Source organism: Stegodyphus dumicola, chromosome X1 (assembly GCF_044657685.1).
Source record: "Stegodyphus dumicola isolate Sdum_Otavi_A_Nest chromosome X1, ASM4465768v1".
NCBI classification, from domain to species: domain Eukaryota; kingdom Metazoa; phylum Arthropoda; class Arachnida; order Araneae; family Eresidae; genus Stegodyphus; species Stegodyphus dumicola.
The window spans coordinates 217,759,196-217,779,477 of record NC_140780.1 but is presented as its reverse complement, the minus strand read 5'-3'; the positions used below and the strand labels follow the sequence as shown (position 1 = coordinate 217,779,477).

Sequence of the window (20,282 nt, the reverse complement as noted above, 5' to 3'; positions counted from 1 at the left end):
TCCCTTCTCAATCCAAATACTCAAAATGTAATACTAAGTAACATACACTGCTGCCCAAAGATAAGAAAAAGTTTAATAAGGAAGAAATTAAGAATAATTCTAACACTGTAACCACAAAAATTTCTTCTAGATATTTTAGAGTGAATCAAGAAGCTAGGGGATTAATCGATGACTTGCCGACCATTAAACTTATTTATGGTAAATTAATCAACACAGTAGCAGATACAGGCATGCAATTAACTGTTATTAAGGCTGATACTGTACCAAAAGAATACCATATGCCATATGGAACTGTTATTCTCATGGTAGCATTTGGACAATCTTTAAAAGCTCCTCTCAATAATTTACCTCTACGGAAGCATTCTGAAGATGGTAAATTTAAGTCACCTATTTTTATAACATGTGCAATGGTTGATACGTTATGTAATGATTTACTTTTGTCATTCAGTGCTTTAATGAGTTAAATGAAAGTTTAATTTTGAATGCAAAAATGTAACATTACTGATGATAGCTTGGTTGAAATGCCATTTTATGAAACTGAAAATTTAGACAAAATATTTAACCATGATATGGAAAACTTTATTAATGGAAAATGTAATGAAACTGTTAAGATAACAGTAGAATATTGTGTTATGCTACATGCAAAGATAGGTAAGAATGATTCTAAAGAAAGTATGAGACACAATCATAATGTGTTGGATTCATAACTGTATTTATTGGGTTCAACCAATGAGTGATTCCTCCTTAAAAAACATGCGGCCAAGTTCCAAAGAATGGAAGTAATAATTTTATTGTTATTGACAACTTTTTGTATCATAAAGATAAGATTTTAGTAGAAAGAGTTCACCAGTTAGTTGTTCCTAATGAAAGATGAAAACAAATTTTGGACTTAGCTCATTCTAGCTTATGGGGAGATCACCTGAGGGTCAAGAAGACTGCCGAGCAATTGAGATATTCCTTCCCTTGATCTAAAATTAAGAGATGTGAATAAATATTGTAACACTTGTACTTCTTGTCAACTTCAAGCTAAAAAGCTTCCTTTTGAAGAAGGTACTAATATGCCATCGACAAGTTCTGAAAAAACCATTCTAGATAATTAATGTGGATATCCTGATATCCTCGTACCTGTGGAACCAAATCGTCAAGGTTATAAGTTCTGCGTGCTCTTGACCAATGTATGAGATGGCCAGAAGCAGTGCCAGAAGAATCTTAATGCAAAATCAACATGTGATGTGTTGTTGCAGATCTACATGCCCTGGATCTACATGCCCTGAATTCCTTTAACTGTAACAGACCAAGGAACTAACTTAACTGCTTTGTTGACTCAAGAGTTTTTGAAAAGAATTGGATCTTTACCACAGTTTTTGACTTATTACCATCCAAGTTCAAACAGCCTTGCAGAATGTTTTAAAGCTGTTATAAAGAGAATGGTACATCATGCCATCAAACTAAAGCCTGAAAGTGTACCAAAGAAGCAGAAGCCATACCTAGTACCAATGTTTAAAAAAAAAAAAGTTGATTGACAAACAGCTATTATAGCTAAGACTAATTGTTGAAAAAGAAAGTGAATATACACATCCAGTAGTTTGTGTGTTGAAAAAAAATAGAACTGTAAGATTATCTGTGGATTAAAAGAATATGCTGAGTGTAATATTGATGATGTGATTTAATGGTGTGATTATAGTTTTCAGTGACTGAAACATGACTGAAAGTCGATAATTTAAAAAATGTTATGAACATTTTGACTATTTCGTTTGAACATGTTTTTAAGACCTAAAATGCTAGACAAATTTCTGATATGACGGAATAAGCTTAATAGTTAACCATGGTTTCTCAAATTATAATATTTAATGTTAATGACTGATTTGTATTGTTTTGTTGACATAATTACTGTTTATATGATAATGTTAAAGATTTAGGTTTAAAGAAAAGTTGTTATGTTATATTAAAATGTTACATCTTTTAATGATTAAAATTATTGAATTTAGGTTGAAATAAATTTAATTCAAATGAGTAAGAATTGATTAATTTTGAAAATTTCATGAATATAATTTTTGCTGTTGTTTGAAGAAATAGTTACATGTAAATTTGACAGGTCATTGAAAAACACAATTAAATCTTTTAGAGGGGAGGTGTGATGATTTGACTATGCACACGCACTTTAGCTGAACAGTGCACATATTCGCCTCTCTCTCGCGTGACAGAGTCGAGAATATAACAATAACAGATGTTACACGTTGTACGCCAGTGGAATGTTAGGAATATTATGTTACTATATGTACATTATATTTGTTTTGCACGTATTATAATAAAGTGCTCGTCCTAATCATATGTATGGTATATGAAAATGCTCACATCAAGTCCATGTTAAATATATCTTAAATTCACCTCATTATGGATATACAATACCCTACCTCCCCTCCAAAAAATCCCAGGTGTATTCTGAATTCGTTGACATTAGCTAGACAGAATCAATCAGAAAAGGGACTTTTTCTAGAACAGGAGTTCATAAATAAATTTGTTGTTTTAATATGAGCTATACAGAAACACCATGTAACTATATTTATACATACTAATCAATATCCCCCTTTTTTTTACAAAGGGGAAAAGGAGTTAAAAAAAGTTTCAATACCTTAATCTGTTGTTGCAAGTAATTTAGTCGTGGATCTTTCAATTCCTGCATGCAAAGAGAACTTCTCATTTGATTAACACCTTGCATTAAAATTTCTTCAAACAATGAGGCAAGAAGAACTTTTATTCCTTTTAGGGGCACAGAAATATAACCCAAATTAAGAGGATAAGAACGTTCTCTCACAAATTTTAAGGCTGATGTAAATGGCACTAAAATTTTAAAAAAATCCAATATTACATTCCAGAAGAAAGTATAATATAGCATTGAAAAACAGTTTGAAAGATCACTTTTCACAAATAAAACCACAACTAATAATACAGTACAAAGTCTGAAATCCGAACTCGTCGAGAATTCGGCAATTCCAGATTTGGGATTTTTCCTGATAACAGATCATCAGTTTAAATCTAGTAAGATGGCATGTAGAAATTATAAAATTAAAAATATGAAATCGCGATTTATGAAATAATGAAGTACTTATGATCTAAAGAGTATCAAAATTTACAAAAAAAAAAAAAAAAAAAAAAAAAAAAAGCTTAATATTTATTTTACTTTATTAAACATTTCTTTCAATGTAAGTTAAGTTACTTTGTTTTTTGTGCTAATACTTTCTCTTTAATTCTGTAGACAGAGATAATCTCTTGTTTAGTTACATTGTTGAAGTCCTGTAACTGTTGCTTTGAGAACTCTGACTAACTTTTCAATCGAAATTTTCTCGTTTTCAGTAACTTCTCTGTCACTTTCTTCACTATTGGTAGGAGTATTTTCTGGATCTAGAACCATACTACAGATTTCTCCATTCATGAATTGATTGATGATTGAGAAGCATTGTCATCACAATGAAAAACTTCTTTTATATCATCTTCATTTATTACCTTTTCTCCACATTTCTTTACAAAATCCGTTAGCTGGAAAATTTCACATTTGTTTTGCGATATCTGAAAACCTTTAAAATTTGCGGCTATCATAATCAAATTTAGCTATCATTCACTATACATATTTGGCTATGCATCATGAGCTTGGTGACTAACGATAAGTTGTTCCATTAAATTTTATCTTGCTTCAATCGCGCACTGAGACAATTAAGCCTGAATTGTATTAGTTTAGTTATTTATTACACTTATGTCTATTTCTTGCACATGCTTAAGGCTTATCAGATAAATAAATTCCCACATATACTTAAAACTTTTTGAGAGCTGGCGCTAGATATCTTATCGCCTGATGCAGTCTCTGTGGGTCCTAAATTTTGCTACTCGGCGCGGCCATACGAGTCCTGCCGCTGGTTCTGGGTTTATGCGAATAACAAATCAGTTATTCTTAATTCAAATAGCCCTAAATGTAATCTTTGGGTCAATGAGTATCATTGAGAAAATCTATTTTTAGCATATGAAAAGAAATTTTTGGTAAACTTTCTCGCCAACATTTTTAGCGCAACTGAAATCTGTAATCATCAGCAAGTGTAATGTCAGCATAAAAGGTTATCACACTCCTTTATTATTCAAATTCTAACATAAAAAAAAAATGTTTAGGTATTGCTACATGAATCATTACTCAAGTTGTCATGTTTTGATAAAAATGCGGCAATGAAAGGAAAGTATAATAAACAATGATTCGCCAGGTTGGCGTCAAATCAACGATGTATCTATGTGCAATGGTTCGGTTTGAGATGCATGCCAAGCAAATACACAGCAACGGAGCCAAATTACTGATCGTACAAATTTATGCTAAATTGATTGTTTCTTCAGTAACAAGGTATTTTATTTAGTGTGAAAGTGAAATTAAGAATCGTGACTTTTCAGATGTTTTATTATGCGCAGAAGAGGAAATCAAATGTGTATGCATAAAGCTTACGAGAAAAATTTTGTTGTTGGTTTTGAGGTCCGGATTTTAGATTATTCCATATAATGGACATCTGGATTTCGGACTTTGTACTGTACATATCTTATCATAATATCACTCATTAAATTTTTCATAAGAACAATGCATATTTTTTATAAACATGGAAAACTGAACAACGTTTCATTGAAATTAGATAACAGAAAAAATGTACTATACAAATGCATTAAAAATTTCAAAAAATAGCAGCAAAATGTACAAAGCAATAGCTTAATTAATAGTACCTATTAATTATTACTAACAGTGCAAAATTATAACAGACCTAACTAGTGAATTAATTTCTGAGCCTATTATTTCACTAATACTAGCTAAAATTGTTAAAAAAACATATTTTTCTGAAATTTTTCTAAAATGGGCTACATGACCAGTAAACTTAGTGACAAACTTATTTACACAGAAATTTGCTACTACTGAACATCAATCATACACAAAAACAACACTTTCTGCTCTTGGTCACAAGTGCATGCTATTTGAAAATAAGATTTATCATTGTTAGTTCATAGTGATAAGTGGTTCAAGTTCACGAGAAAATTTGTGCAAATAGAGGTGTCATTATCTCTGATTTTTTGTCGATGTTTTCTGAAGTTTCGTGTACAATTCAGCAAGAAACTGTTATTGAACTCTTTGATTACCAAAAAGTATATGCGTGGTGGGTACAGAAGAGCATAAAGGCAAGTGTTTTGCCGCTGCTTTGACCTTTCTGAGAAAGTACTCTAACAAGAGGAATGGATTGTTCAACTCCATTGTCACTGGTGATGAGACTTGGACTTTCCATAGAGAAGCAACAATCAAAAGAATGGTAGCACTGGTCATGCCGACCTGGCAGAAGTTCAAATGGACCATCTCCACATGCAAAATCATGCACACTATTTTACGACACAGAAAAAGGTGTCAAATTGATGGATTTCACACCCAGAGACAAAACTGTCAATACTGCTTGCTGCTTATGGTGCAACACCAGAAAACCTGCAACGTCATTCAAAGCAAGAGATGTGCCTTACATAGTGATGGATCATTTTATTGCATGACAATTCTGGGCCACATTCTGCTCATGTGTCTCACGATCTCATTGAGTCCTTTGGTTGGGAACAAAAAAGTCATCCACCATATAGCCCTAACTTACGCCAAGTGACTTTTACCTATTTTTGCACTTGAAGTAATTCCTGGGTGGCCAGTGTTTTGATGAAGAAGTGAAAGATGGCATAACTTCCTGGTTAACCTCACAGATAGCTACCTCATATGATGCTGCCATACAAAACCTTGTTTCTCGACATGATAAACGCCTTGATGTGGCGGTGACTGCATCGAAAAAACTGTGATGTGTGTAAATCATTATTAAATATTTATCTTTGACTACTCACTCCGTTTTCATTTACACAGTAAGTGAAATTATTTTCCAAACAACTCTCATATATTTAGTTGGCAGTTACACTCATAATACATTAATAGGTAGCAGTTCATTGCTGTCTGTTACTTTCTTCTGTTACATAAATTGCTGTCTGTTATTTTCTTCTGTTACATAAATTGCTGTCTGTTACATAAATCATTCAAAGTGAAATATCACTTTGAATGATTTATGTTTGCTACAAGATCTACAAGAAAATTTATTCAAACATAAGTTTTCTAGTATTCACAACCCTTCAGGTAGTATATTTTACTTTCAAATTAAATTTTTATGTAACTTCAGATTATAGATAACTTATGCATTCTAAAATCAATCGCTTGTTAATTATTTAAATAAAAAAAAGAATAATTTCTTATGCCTAAAAAAGAGGCACAAGTACACCTGCTTATGCATGCTTGCTATCAAAACATAGAAAACCCAACCGGTATAGTGGTTAGCATTGGGACTGCAGTGCTGAAGGGCCTCGGATGCTTTTAAATGTATAGCATCAGTGTGGTACTCTAAATAGTCGGCGAGCCAAAAGACCTCTCGTGTCGTTTGGTGGAAGGGGACAGGAGTGATTCTCCGACATGTTCCCCTGGGGTGCTCTCCATCAAAATTGGAGGCAGACCTGAGCTAAACCGCACTATCACCTGTAAGGTGCTCAAGGCTGTTGCCAATGACAGGTGCAATCTTGCACTCCTTAGCATGAAGAATTTCGTGAGCTTGGTCTGACTACGTCAGACATGTCGGCATAAGTAACAACAACATAAAAAACTGCATTCATAAATGAAAACTAATTGTTGTTATATTATAATTACCTTTGAAATGTCCATATTTGTTTTCAAGAGCAAAATTAAGACTTTCTGTAACAACAATTAAAGACTTTAACACAGACTTATAAGCAGTTATAATATGCTGGCTATTCTGAAGAATATATCTACTTTGCTTAGAAGCATTGCAGAGGATTTGCTTTATTTTACACAGATCATAAAACTGTAAACGATATGCAAAAAATTCTGTTTCACTTTGTATGAAAAATGTTTGCATCTCGAAATCAGATGCGCATAGGAACCTGAAAAAGAAAACTTAAAGATTAGATTTATGATTTGTAATGCATTGTCTTCATTGCATGTATTTAATTTTTAATTAACATCTGTTCTGAAAGAAAGATAACATTTCAGATAGATATTCCAAAAAATTAAACAATTACTTAAATGAAAATATTACAGACACATTGATTTAAACTACAAAACAATTATCAAAAGTAAACAATACTTTTTGTAGATTTCAGGGAAAAGGCAAAAATTATTTTTCCTCACAATATAAACATCAGGGATACTTACGAAATGTGACATCTGCATTTTCTAATCTCACTGCAATAATGTAACATTAATATTTCCCAACAGAATAATTTTATTAGCCACATGCAAGTTATTTAATTTTGTAACAGTCATACAAAATTCATAAAAAATTAAATGCTTTAAGTATATATTTTATTTTATGATCTGTTGTTAACACAGCTGTTATTACTTTTGCAATAAACATAAGGGTTATTTTTATGACAATTCATCATCAAGCTAGATCCACTGAATGAGTGTTACATCATCAGAACTAAATATTTTTTAAGACCATGAAATAAAGTCTCCAGATTAACTAGTCTTCAGATTCTTTTCAGTACTCATCAGTGACTGTAGAGTTCACCAAGTCCCAGCTCAAATAATAGATTGAGGAAAACAAAGTCCTTGTAACCAAGCCCAACTTTAAAAATATGAAGGCAAAAAGGTTATAAAATTATGGTTTGTTACTCAAATATATTCCTTTTATCTGCTTTTGTAGTGTTGTGGTTAGCATAGCAGTCTGTCAATACAATTCAATTACAACTGAGAGCATAGTGAATTTTTAAAAAATTCCATTCCAAAACTTCTATTATTCTGAGAATTTTATAAAAATTGAATTCCAACAAAGCTGTAAATGTTCATAAAAAATTATCAGTTATACAGATTACAAATTAAGTGTAATATTTCAGTTTGTATTATCTATATATATTACAAAAAGTAAAATAAAGATTTGAACTATTTAGAAGAGCATTTCTTGTTTTTAAGTCATTCAACTTGCTAACCAATAATAATAATGAAAGATAAAGATCTTTAACTTTAATTAATGGCAATACTGAGAACTTTTTACATGGGTTGTTCTAAATTTCAGAAGTGTAACTAAAGGACTCAGCTATTATTTTATTACAATTAATCTAGAGCTATAATTTCAATTAGACCAGGCCTCACTTTTTCTCAGGCTATGAATTCTTCTATTAAATACAATAGTCTTAACAAAACTAAGAAACCATAACAAGTACTAGCTGTGGTGGTTCTGTTACCCCTCTGCTATTTGATATAGAAAAGAAAAATTTAACTGATATTCCTGTTAACTAGTAAAAGAGTTCACAGACTTCCCTCAGAGAAAATCACAATGTATTTATCCATAACAAACTAACACGTATGAAAACCATTAAAAAAAAAGACACACTCAAAATATTTAATGAGGTTATTGAAAAATTGCATGTGTACTTTAAAATTATAAATCATGACTGCAAAAATGATATTTGACTAAATTATGCACTTATAATGAATTTATTGATAACTATTTAATAGGCTTTCCCTTAATTTTATTTTGGTCTGCCTTTACATCTCTAAGATCCTCATACATCTCTCTATTCCCTCTCCACCAATGACAATACTGTATCAACTTGCATTTTTTTTCTACAGCAGTCTCTTAAATTCAGCAAGTAACCAGGACTTGCTCCAATATTTTCATTACCCCAGGCAATCAGTACAATGTGTGCCCTGTATAAATTAAATATATTAGTAATTTAGAGCAAAATGTAGTTTAATTTAGATCTCGCTTATGAGAAAAACTTAGCTGGGGCCCTAGACAACTGTCTCTGTTGCCATGTGCTTACAGCTGGATTCGAATTCTTTTCTGTTACACCAACTGCCCAGCAGTCTGTCATAGTTTCACAGCTACCCATACAGCCACTCTCTGGTAGACACTAACTCCCAAAGTTGGAATCAATTTTTCCATGTGTCACTTAGATGACAAAGCAATACAAAATCTGATCACATACAATAAAAGCCAGATTATTTAGCATTCAACTAATCAGAATACTTTTGAATTTTAAAAACTTTCTTTTTAATGTAAATTAAGCAATTAAGAGATTTGTAACTCTGTTATAAAGGACAAATAGGACTATGATTCGATTGGTTTGGTTTAGTTGATTATGGCAAAGCAAACTAGACTATCTATCTAAGGGGAAGGGTGCCTTTGTGGGGGACTCTCTAAGTGAAATGACCATGCAGCCAGCCTGTACGCCTGAAGTGGAACTCAGGTCAGAACTACCACTGTTCAGCAATTTTATTGCTTGGCCACTGGTGGACAGAATACGATTCGAATCAAACAAAAACTGGGCTAATCTTTGGAATATGGTAACAGGTAGTTTGGCGACATTTTGGTAAGGAGATAAAAGTTACTAGCTAGGACTTTAGCAGTGTACATGGATTAAGTCAAGAGTGTGCACAATGCCATTTTTGTGCAATTCTGGGATGTATTTTTAAGTGAAAATAGGTCGACGTGTACATGGATGATACCGTCCGTGTATGTGCAATTCTTAAAAACACGGCAAGCAGTTTGCGATTCTACACTTTCTCCCAATTTCGCACCTAATCTTTGTCATGATTAAGCATTTTTGTTCCATAAAAGTTCTAGTATAAGCGAAATTCGGCTAGCAGATTGTTGGAAAAAATGTCGAGTAAAAAAAAATGCCACGGTATAAGCGTAATTTGGCTAGCAGATTGTTGGAAAAAAATGTCGAGTTAAAAAAAAAAAAAAAAAAAAAAAAAAAAAAAATGCCTTTACTTCGTGAAAACAAAATGGTGTCCAAAACAAAACTAGCAGGTTGCTGTAGCAGGGTTAGTTGCCAAAAAATCGCCAAGTTACCATAATCCAAAGATTAACCAAAAACTGCTGCCAAATAGTGTGTTTTAGTGATAATAATGGATTAACTGCTACATAAGTCTTTGGTTTTTATGTAAACTCAATTTTCAATAAGCTGGTTTATCTTTTGTAAAACTCAATGTAAATTAACTGTTGTTTATACAGTCAAAAGTCGTTAATTTGGACACCCATAATTCGGACATCAAAACTAAAAACTTTCTGCGCATGCGCCACGTTGACACATGCGCAGAGGCGTTCATGCGTGCGCGTAAGACCTTTTACGACTGCGCATATGAGTGTGCGCAAGTGCAGAATACGTTTTCGCGTGCGCATTTTATGTATAATGGACGTATAAGCTAAAATTATCTAATTATCTATTTCAGTTAATGTTGATGATTGCGTTGTTCCTTAATTTTCGAATTGCATCCGGCTTATTATTTTTTGCAGACTGTAAGAGCAATTTTATAAAAGTAAGCTTAAACTTTCGATTATATCAAATAGAATTTCCAATATATATTTGTTAATATGTAAAGGATCTAAAGCGAAAGTATGTTTTGAAATCCGAAATCTGTTTATCAATTTCACCCTGCTCGGCGGCGGGCGCCTAATGAATTGGAAGTTGATTTGTCAGCACTATCCTTATCTTCAGCGCAGATGTTTTTATTTTATTTGGCTTATAATTCCTTACCAAATGTAGTATTTCATCTCGATATGCTCCGTCTTTGATATGATTTAAAACAAGTTCCTCGTCATTATAATTCGCTTCCGATAGCGAAGAAAAGTGACAGAGGTTATTGAAAACAAAAAAATTTCGATTGACAAATTAGTCGGTGTTCTTGACACAGCAATTATAGGACTTGAACGGCGGAACTTTGTAACTGAACAAGAAATTATGTCTGTTTAATAGAATTAAAGAGAAAGTATTATCACATGAAACGAAGCAAAACTTAAACAACTTACATTGAAAGAAATGTTTAATAAAGTAAACAAATAAATATTAAGCTTTTTCTTTTTGCAAATTTTGATACCCTTTAGATCATAATTGTTCTTTATTTCATAAATTACAGTTTCATATTTTTAATTTTAGAATTTCTGCATGCCATCTTACGAGATTTAAACTGATAATCTATAATCCGGAAAAATCGATAATCCGGAATCGCCGAAGTCCCGACGAGTCCGGATTAACGACTTTTGACTGTATACATTTCAACTGCATTTTGAAAAAAATTACTAAAATTTGGGACTTGTCTTCAATAGGGTAGCAAGCTGTATTTAAAATTTAGGAATCCTGACATCAAGAAAAGTGTGAATTATTTGACAGTGGATAAACAGTGGCTGCACTGCATGCAAACGTTATTACAAGCTATTTAAGCTTTTTATACATTATATAACTTCTACATGTTGATTAACTAAATAAAGAGTGATCAGTTCTTTCAAACTTCTGCCAGAATAACTCGTGCAAACTTGGTAAGATTGCTGGCAATTCTCAATAGAATTTCATAATTGAATATGATGTTTTACTTCAGTATTTATGTCTGAAATGCCCTTTTTGCTTTTGACATCTCATATAATTTAAATGTAGGTGTTTGATATTTCAGCTGATAACAAATAAAATTTAATAATTTTAGAATGGATATTTTTTTTTGCCATTCATCTGACTTTTCTACCATGAATTGCATTTTTTATATACTCCATTATCTGGAATTCAGCATTTCCTGATCTTTCCACGTAGTCGAGAATTTACGTCTATGCTGTTAGTGTAAATGTTAACTGATGTTTCATGTTGCTCCTAAAGCTATCCATTATTTTGTTAAAACATAATTTTACCAGTGACAGCAATATTCTTCTGAAGTCAGATAACTTTACAAGGGAAAACAATATTCCTTTGAAATGTTCAAAAATAAAACAGTAAATTACTTTAGATGAATTATTATTATTCTAAATGAAGGTCAGGTGCTTTGGAAGGTAGAATGTCATCAAGGGGCTTTAAAATTTTACAAAGATTAAGTGATCCAGTGTGTCTATATATCAGTGTAATCAGATATTATAGCATTTTCTTAGGGACTTCATTATTTAAATAGTAGCAAAATTTACGATGATCTGCCAATGCATGCTGCAATAAACCTTCCTAGCGGCTGGCTGTCTTAACCATAGTCTCTTACATTTCATAAAAAAAGAAAAGGGGGAAAAAATAACACCTAGTAGGTCACATGCTTTTGTTGTATTTCCATCTTTTTCCAACAAATGTTAACAACTTTTCATTTCCTAAGGAGTGAGGAAAATGCACCATCACTTTTCCACGAAAGACATTTTATCTCGATTTCAAATATATGAAAATGGTCATGAAATAACGAGGACTAATTATGAAGAAGTAATATTCTAGGTAACTGTCAAGGAAGCACTGTAGTTATTACACATAAATACAACATATCATACAGCAGCAGTATGATGCTTTAATTAAGACAAATGAAGAGAGATAACAAAAGATGATCTTTAGCATTAAAAATCGAAACAAAAAATTACACAATGACAAATCTGAATAAACCAAAGTCATTTTCTTCACTTCTAATTATACACAAATTAAATATATATACTGTTAATAATTAAAAGGAGTGAGAAAGCACCACTGCAAACTTATTTTATTAGATCACTATACTGATATAGTTATCTGATATTAACAACATCCAAAATAAAAATGATAAACCGAAAGGAATAAAAAATTGTAATTCAACTATTCTTCACAATACCTCAAGAAAGTATTTAGATGGTATATTATTCAATAGTCCCATTGCAGTAGTCAAGTCAAAGATGTACAAGAAATGAGGCCAAAACTATATAACATGTAGTTTTTAACTTAATTTCCTATACTGAACAAATTACAAAGTGAATACAGAAAAAATATTTCTGAATCAAACAGCTATAAATGTGCAGGAACAATTTTCTGGCTTACAATACAGAAAAAATATAGAGACAATCATTGTTCTTCTTAAGATACTGCATACATAAATAATACAATTATGAAAATATGATTTTTAAGGTATTTCACAAAAATGATGGGAACATTTGGATTTCCGCAAATAATGTAAAAAATTTTAAGGTATTAAACTAAAAGCATAAAATGAGGATTTATTTGAAGTATATGCTTATTAAGTTTTCTTTCTATATTAAGTATTTTTCTCAAAAGTAAAATATTAAACTTACAAATTAACATTTTGTCTATCAGATGTGAAAAAATTGTCATAAAAATAAAGGGATGTTCATTATTCCAATACAAATTTTAAATACATTGTTAATACCTTATAGTATTATTATCAGCCGTCAGAAATACGGGTTTAATTCTTTTGGCATATTCCTAGCTTAAATTTCTGTACTTTAGCTACATTTTTTTTTCAAGATATGTTTGATATTGTTTAAAATCTAGATATTAAGGTATTATAATATCAAAAACATTAAACAGGAACCAGAACCACTAATTCACAGCAATAAGTTTAGGTTCATTATCTTGACAGAATTATTATGTAGGTTAAGGCTTTGTGATAATAATTTAAAATTTTACTTTATGCCCATGTGTTTATACCGATCCATTACAACATCAAGAAACTTAAGATTATGATTTCAAAAAGTAACACATGCACATATATCATAACTTCTCCTCTAACATTTTTTGCTGGATTTAACTCATATTTGGCTCCTCTGCATACTAAAACTTGACAGAAGATATTACATAACTTTTTTCATTTAATATTTCCTCATTCCAGTATTAAGAATGATTTTATCTCATAAATCTAAAAGAGAAAGTTGAAGGTTTTTATTTTTGCTCTCGTGCAGAATTTTTAACTTTTAACAGTTGGTCATTATACTTAGCATACATATTATTTTAAGGATCCTGTTCAGTGTTTAGGAACATTAAGTCTTAAATTATTTTAGATAATATTGCATTGCATTCCCCCAGGACATCTAAGATGGTGTTATAAGTCTTCTTTAATTTTGAATTCTGTCATATTTTGAATATTTTACTTTGTTAGAAACTGTTAATACTTTAAAATAAATGAATTCCAAGAACTTTTCCAATAGATTTTGTATTTTCCTAGTCAGAAAATCAGAAAAACTGCAGAATTTCTAATTCCATACACTTTCTTGCATAATTCATGGTAATAAAATGTTAAAATAATACAAGTTTAAGAAAACTTAATTGAAGAGTTCTAGGAAAGCGTTTTTGAGATAAGCCTCTTGTATTTTAACGCACTGTCGTAAATACATATATTCTGAGAAATATTCCATCACTACTGTGACAAGTTTTTTTTTTTTTGCATTTAAGACAATATGGTGACTTTTAGTGACTTTTAAAACGATTATTTTATTTTTAGGAAAAAGTAAAGTCTTAAACAAACATTTAATTCAAAGAAAATCACATTTTATAATTTTGGTTAAATGCATTTAAATCTTTTGACAATATTTTCGAAATCCATAATCGTCTCTCACTTTTGTGAGACACTAGACAGAAGTAAAATAGGCGATTCTGTCATAAATACTGTGTCTCAAAACTATCGAAATTTAGCAGCAAAAACTCAAATGCTCCAGGACTAATTTTTGAAATAATCCAATTTCGAAATACTATTAAAATGATCAAAAAATATTATAATTATTATGAGGATGTTTAACTAATAGCTCAAAGGATAAAAAGTGTACAACCGAAGTAAGAAATGTGAAATTTTATCTTTTGCAGTTCCTTCAATAAGACATTCTGATGATTCAGTCAAATTTTCACATTCGATACCAATCCTTATTTCGTCATATGTTCTACCTCTAATAAACTGCAAGAACAGAAATCGCTTTTTAACAAATTCACATAATTTATGGAAAGAGACGTTTCCGATCGGCGGTTTGATGTAAAGCGCCATACGAAAGCCGTGTGTTGCCGAAAATATTTTAGTTTATTCATCTCGAATACGAGTTGGCCTTTTCGCTAGAATACCCAAGCGAAGAAGCAGCTTTACGTAAATCTGGTATTATTTGCTAACGGCAAATTCAAAAGAGAGACCAGAAGTCGAACGTGAAAATACAAACTACATGTGTATTCCATTTCATCTTGTATTACGAGTTTGGCTTTTACAGAAACAAGATTCTTGTAAGATAGCAAATAGCTAAGGGGTGAATTTAATTGCAACGCATTGGCAATTTGCTAAGTTTGAATAGCAAAAGGCGTTCCTACTATCATCTGGTAAACTGCAACCCAACCGGTATAATAGTTAGCTTTGCTGACTGTCGTTCCGAAGGGTCCGGGTTCGAATCTCGGAGAAGGCATGGATGTTTGTAAATGTTTAATAAAACGTTGTAAAAAGGTTTGTTGTTAATTTTAATATTAACCCTCACGGATTGGAGGAAACGGCATTCGCCAAAGTCCTCATCTTCTTTCTTCTTGCTTAAAAAGCAAGATTGATACAGATCTGGTAAATCGAATTTAACTGCTTTACCGGTTTGGCAACTGATGACGTCAAATCTGCAATGGGGAGCTAGTTTGCTTTCATGCCAGGAGAGCTTGTCCGATGAACTACATCGATGAGATACATTCCTCAAGAGAAAAAATGTGGCCACGTGGTTTAGGAACAACAACATCCGCATGTGCTATGTTTACAATGGAGTCGAGAGCAGATATTCCGCTGAAATTAATTGATTTTCGAATTTAGAAATTTATGGCTATTGCGAGAAATTAAAAAATACGCTTTGAAATTATTTCTCTTTCCTTGATGTCAACAAGAACGGTCTTTTGTTATTCAAGGAAAAACGTGTGAACAATATTTGCTTCAAAGTAATGCCGAATAGCATGGGACTTACAGCAAGCTGTGTTAAGGGGGAAATGAAGAAATCAATTAATTATGAAACATCAGTGCAAATTTCTGCAGAAAACGAGGTAAGATTTATAAATTTTTCTTATGCATGATGCTTACCAGTATTAATAATGTTTTCATTAAAAACATTAAGTGTATATCAGTTAACTGAAAACTATTCCTGAGACCTTGAATAATGTTTTCCAAACTTTTAAATGTAAGTGTCTTCTAAATTACTGAAATAGCCGAATTCGTGAAAGATCTGCTTATCTGCAAGAACATAAATACATAGCCAATTTTCTCTTATATTAATTAGTGTCACAGAATATTTTATGCAGCTAAAATTTCATTAATTTCATCGGGATATGTTTTAACATTTTAGCTGTTCTAATCCATTTTTAATGAATACACATACATATCGGAATGTTAAATTTTTTAATATCCTCTATTGTAGATATTAAGGATACCAACAGCTGTAATATTAAAAGCATCAATAATACTGAAACATTTTAATATAAAAGGATGCTTTTATATTAAAAGAATTTATACTTAATTCGAAATTTTCATGGGATATTGCTGAGTTTTTAGTTTAAATATTAAATTAGCGTGCATATTTAGGTCTTGAAAATCAGTGGTTGTGTCAGTCCATAGTTTGAGATAACATGTGCCTTAGGTATATGCATTAAAATTACTCTAGTCTATTTCCTATGGTATATCTTTTCAATAAATACACTTGAAAATCTCTTTGAGCTACATGATTTTAAAATAAAAAATTCTGCACATAAATTATGCAATTTACAAAATTAAAAATAACTTCAAATTTATTTTTTGAATATTTAAAATGTATACAGATAGTATTATTTATTATTATAAAATGAAGAAAAATGTATTATGAATAATTATTAGTTTCACAGCTAGTACTGCAGTGAACTCAGTTGCACAAATCTAAATATTTTTCTTTTTGACATTTATATTATAGTATACAAAATGTGTTAATTTGCAGTTTGTACTATCAATAGGATAATAGTCAGTGGCTAAAAATTAAATTTTAAGTTGTATAAGATTATATATTAATTTTGAACTGAGCAGATATTTGGCATCGTTATCCTTACATGATTTAAAGGACAACTATATTTACAGTGCTCCGGAAATTTGACTATTACGATTTTCAAAAACCAACTATTTATATTTACTGTTAAAGCTGATAAAATTATGACTTAAAATATTTATAGTAATTTTCTTTTTAGCGTAGAAGAGCAATCTATGTAAACATGATTTTATGTATTCATTTTTACATTTTTTATAAATGAATCAGACGAAGGAAAGAATTCATAAATAAATATTAACAATCAAAACATGGTAGAGCAGCGAACAAAAGAGTATCATGAAGATAACAATAAGATATAAGAGTTACCAAAATGATACTAACCACATGAATGAACAGTTAATTAATGGATGAAATAATAATCAAAGATGAAATGCAAATTTCATAACTAATTAAAAATAAACAAAGTTTCCTAATTTTCAACACATCTACCACAGCACAAGCTTGTTTGTTTACATTAGCAGTTCTTAAATCACGTGACCTCCGACGTCACCGGAATGTATCCATGGACCTTGGATTTATATATTGTGCTGTTACATTATTACATGTGCTATATTAGCATAATCTTAGAGGCAATTCTGACCACGTGCAATGCAGGAAAAGGATTTTCCTTCATTGCATAAAAGGGATGCTACCGCCACTGTTCAGAATCGCGTGGCAGGTTAACTGTTGAAATGTGCAAATTCGCTGAAGGACTTTTGGATGATTGGACTGCACTTTTGGTTACTGAGACTCGTACTCTTGTTGATTATCTCGCTGATTTGAATCAGCAAAATTCAAGCTGCGGTTACAATTACGGAAATAACTACGGAAGAAAGAAGTTGGTGACGCATTAGTACCAGTGTTGCCAGAGAATTTTCAACTAAAGTAGCAAAAGCAGACTCGGAGATCATCATTCCTTAAGTGGTATTCGACCCGAAGGCCTTTACCACTACATGTTTATCATTCCCCTAAGGACCTGTAAAAGTTCGTTAAATTCTATAAAAATGGAAAAATTCTGTGCACTTATAATAAAAGTGCAAAGTCTTCAGTAGTGAAGAAATTGATCAGGCGTGGCGCCATCTATCGGCCACAAATGAAGTCTTCGTTGGATAAGCAATAATAGCAACTAATAACTTTGGCATATCTTTTCGCAATGGCATATCTTTTACACATTATCGTAGATTTGACACAGTATCGTACAGTAAAAATAGAAAATAATATATACAAGTCCCAGAAATTTTTGTGCTTTCGTCTGAGGCGAAAGTACCTATATCTTAATACTCATAGGGAAGTAGACTGTCACGTGATATAAAGTCAGTAGCCTTGGTACCGGGCAAGTCCATAAATAAGATGAAAATGAAGACTAAAAAAAATCCGCAAATGACGTCAGGGATCACGTGATTTTTGTGACGTCATAGTTATGCATTCTCACATGACATCTGACGTAATGACAAATTTACCGTCTATTGGTTCTATAAGTTAGTTACGGATTGCATTCGATTCTCAAGTCTTTTTAATTACGCATCTTAGCTTTAATGAAAATTTTAAAACTATATTTCTCATTTTCAACTTTTTAAATGTCCATTTCTTTTTTAGTTAATTCTCATTTAATTCAGGTTTATATTTTAAAATTAATTTGTGGATATCCATTCTTAAGTGATTCTTCGCCTTTAGACTGTTAGCGCTTTTTGTACCAAATTTTTAAAGTTGACAATTAATTTTTTAATTAACCCTCTCACTGCGTACTTTTTTTATCACAATAGGTTCAAAAATTGCGTATTTTGTTGTTACATATTTCAAATCTACATATATTTTAGAGTTAAAATATTGAAAAAATTTTTATAAAAGAGTTTTTTTTTTTCAATATAGAATTAAATCATAGAAAAAGGTTATCAGAATACTGAAAATGAAGAATAATGATATAAAAGGAAAATTTTGAAAATTAATATTCGTTAAATTATGGTTTATTTTATAAAATACAAAGGTAAAACATAGTATATACTAATGAAAATATTTTGCATATCAATTTTGCACCACTGTCGAACATTTTCAATAGAAACTGAATTTTCAGATTCATCACTATCTGCAGAGGAATCCGAGAAATTCTCATCAGTTTCGCTATAACTATATTCAATATACTTGAAATCAGAGTCAGAACTACTATCAGTGTCGGAAATATCGTCAAGAATATAGGTTATATCCCTCGCGAAACGCTTCCTGCAAGACCTCTTTGAGCTCTGAAAAGCGCGCACAAAATGCTACTTTACGTATTCTTATATATTTGGCAGAAATGTGGACAATTAACGCCATCTGTTAGCCCACATCTAAATAAACAATTAAACATTACAGAAAAGCCGAAAGGAAACCTTGAGCGGGTTGCACAGTTAAATGGACGGCAAAAGTTCATCATCGCGGGTTGCGCAAATTTTGCTCCTTCTACGTTGCCCGTGGTTATCGCGAGATGCGCAGCGAGAGGGTTAATTAATTTTTTTGCTTAATTGTGAACCTTTTATTTGAAGAATGCTTTTTCAGTGAGTTTTCCGTTTTATGTGGTGAATCTGTTTCAGATTCTGATTACTTAAGAAAGGCCTTGTTCTTTCACTGCTAAATTTATTTCTATTGTTACTTAGAAAAATGCATTTGCTTTAAAATACCTCAATTATTAAGTCATTTCCATTGCTTAATTCTTAGCAATATTATAATCAGGAGTATGAATTTCATTTCTTTCTCTGTCTGAATACCCAATATATCGCGCGCAAGCGTGAAGTTCTGTGGTTCGATTCATTATCACCATACAACTGAATGGGGAGAACTGACTTAAAAACAAAACGCACGGGGAGGGCGAGGAAGGTCGGTAACAGGTCCCGAAGCATTTTTTTTCTTTTTTTCCACTTTTTTCACTTTCTTTACACTCTTTTCGCTATACCGGCGTCAAGCTGTGCAGTCTTGTAAAGGAAACCCCACATGTAAATCAAATTGCCAGATGCCAACTTTTATTTAAGCCTGAATAATTTTTTTAATATAAATTATTTTTAATTGATAGATCATTTTAACATGAAAGCATTTTACGATATATTTAAAAAATCTTTGAAGTCTCAAAAAGTAGCGTAAGAAAATGACGGATGTCGCAAAAATTTCGCAAAATCGCAAATATTAAAATTTTAGCAGCACAAGTTTGTCAAAAGTCGCAAATTTGTAAAAAATCTCGCTGTCTAGTCAAACAATGATTAGTACAACGATTCAAAGGAAGTGCAACTCGTTTGGTGCGCTAAATCCCTCTTATGTTAACATGCCTCCTCATTTAATCGCTACTAAAATTATTATAAATAAGGTTAAAAATATGAAATCCGATAATGCTAGCAATTCTAATATTAATGCCAATCATGTTATAAATGCAAAAAATGATAATGATATGAATATTAAATCTGATTCTAATTGTGTTAAAACTGATGTTAATAATGTTAAAAT

At 31.4% G+C, this 20,282-nt stretch overlaps 1 protein-coding gene across 2 annotated transcripts in view; it reads right to left on the bottom strand.

Annotated features, from left to right (window-relative positions):
• LOC118188339 (uncharacterized) overlaps positions 1–14,800 on the bottom strand; it is a 28,337-nt gene extending 13,537 nt beyond the window's left edge. For both annotated transcript variants that reach the window (XM_035358755.2, XM_085808478.1), the window contains exons 1-3: positions 14,592–14,800; positions 6,731–6,984; positions 2,633–2,841 (exon numbers count right to left, since the gene is read on the bottom strand). In XM_035358755.2, the coding sequence (XP_035214646.2) occupies positions 2,633–2,841; positions 6,731–6,984; positions 14,592–14,800 (672 nt within the window). The remainder of the gene's footprint in view (positions 1–2,632; positions 2,842–6,730; positions 6,985–14,591) is intronic.
• Positions 14,801–20,282: the final 5,482 nt, after the last annotated feature.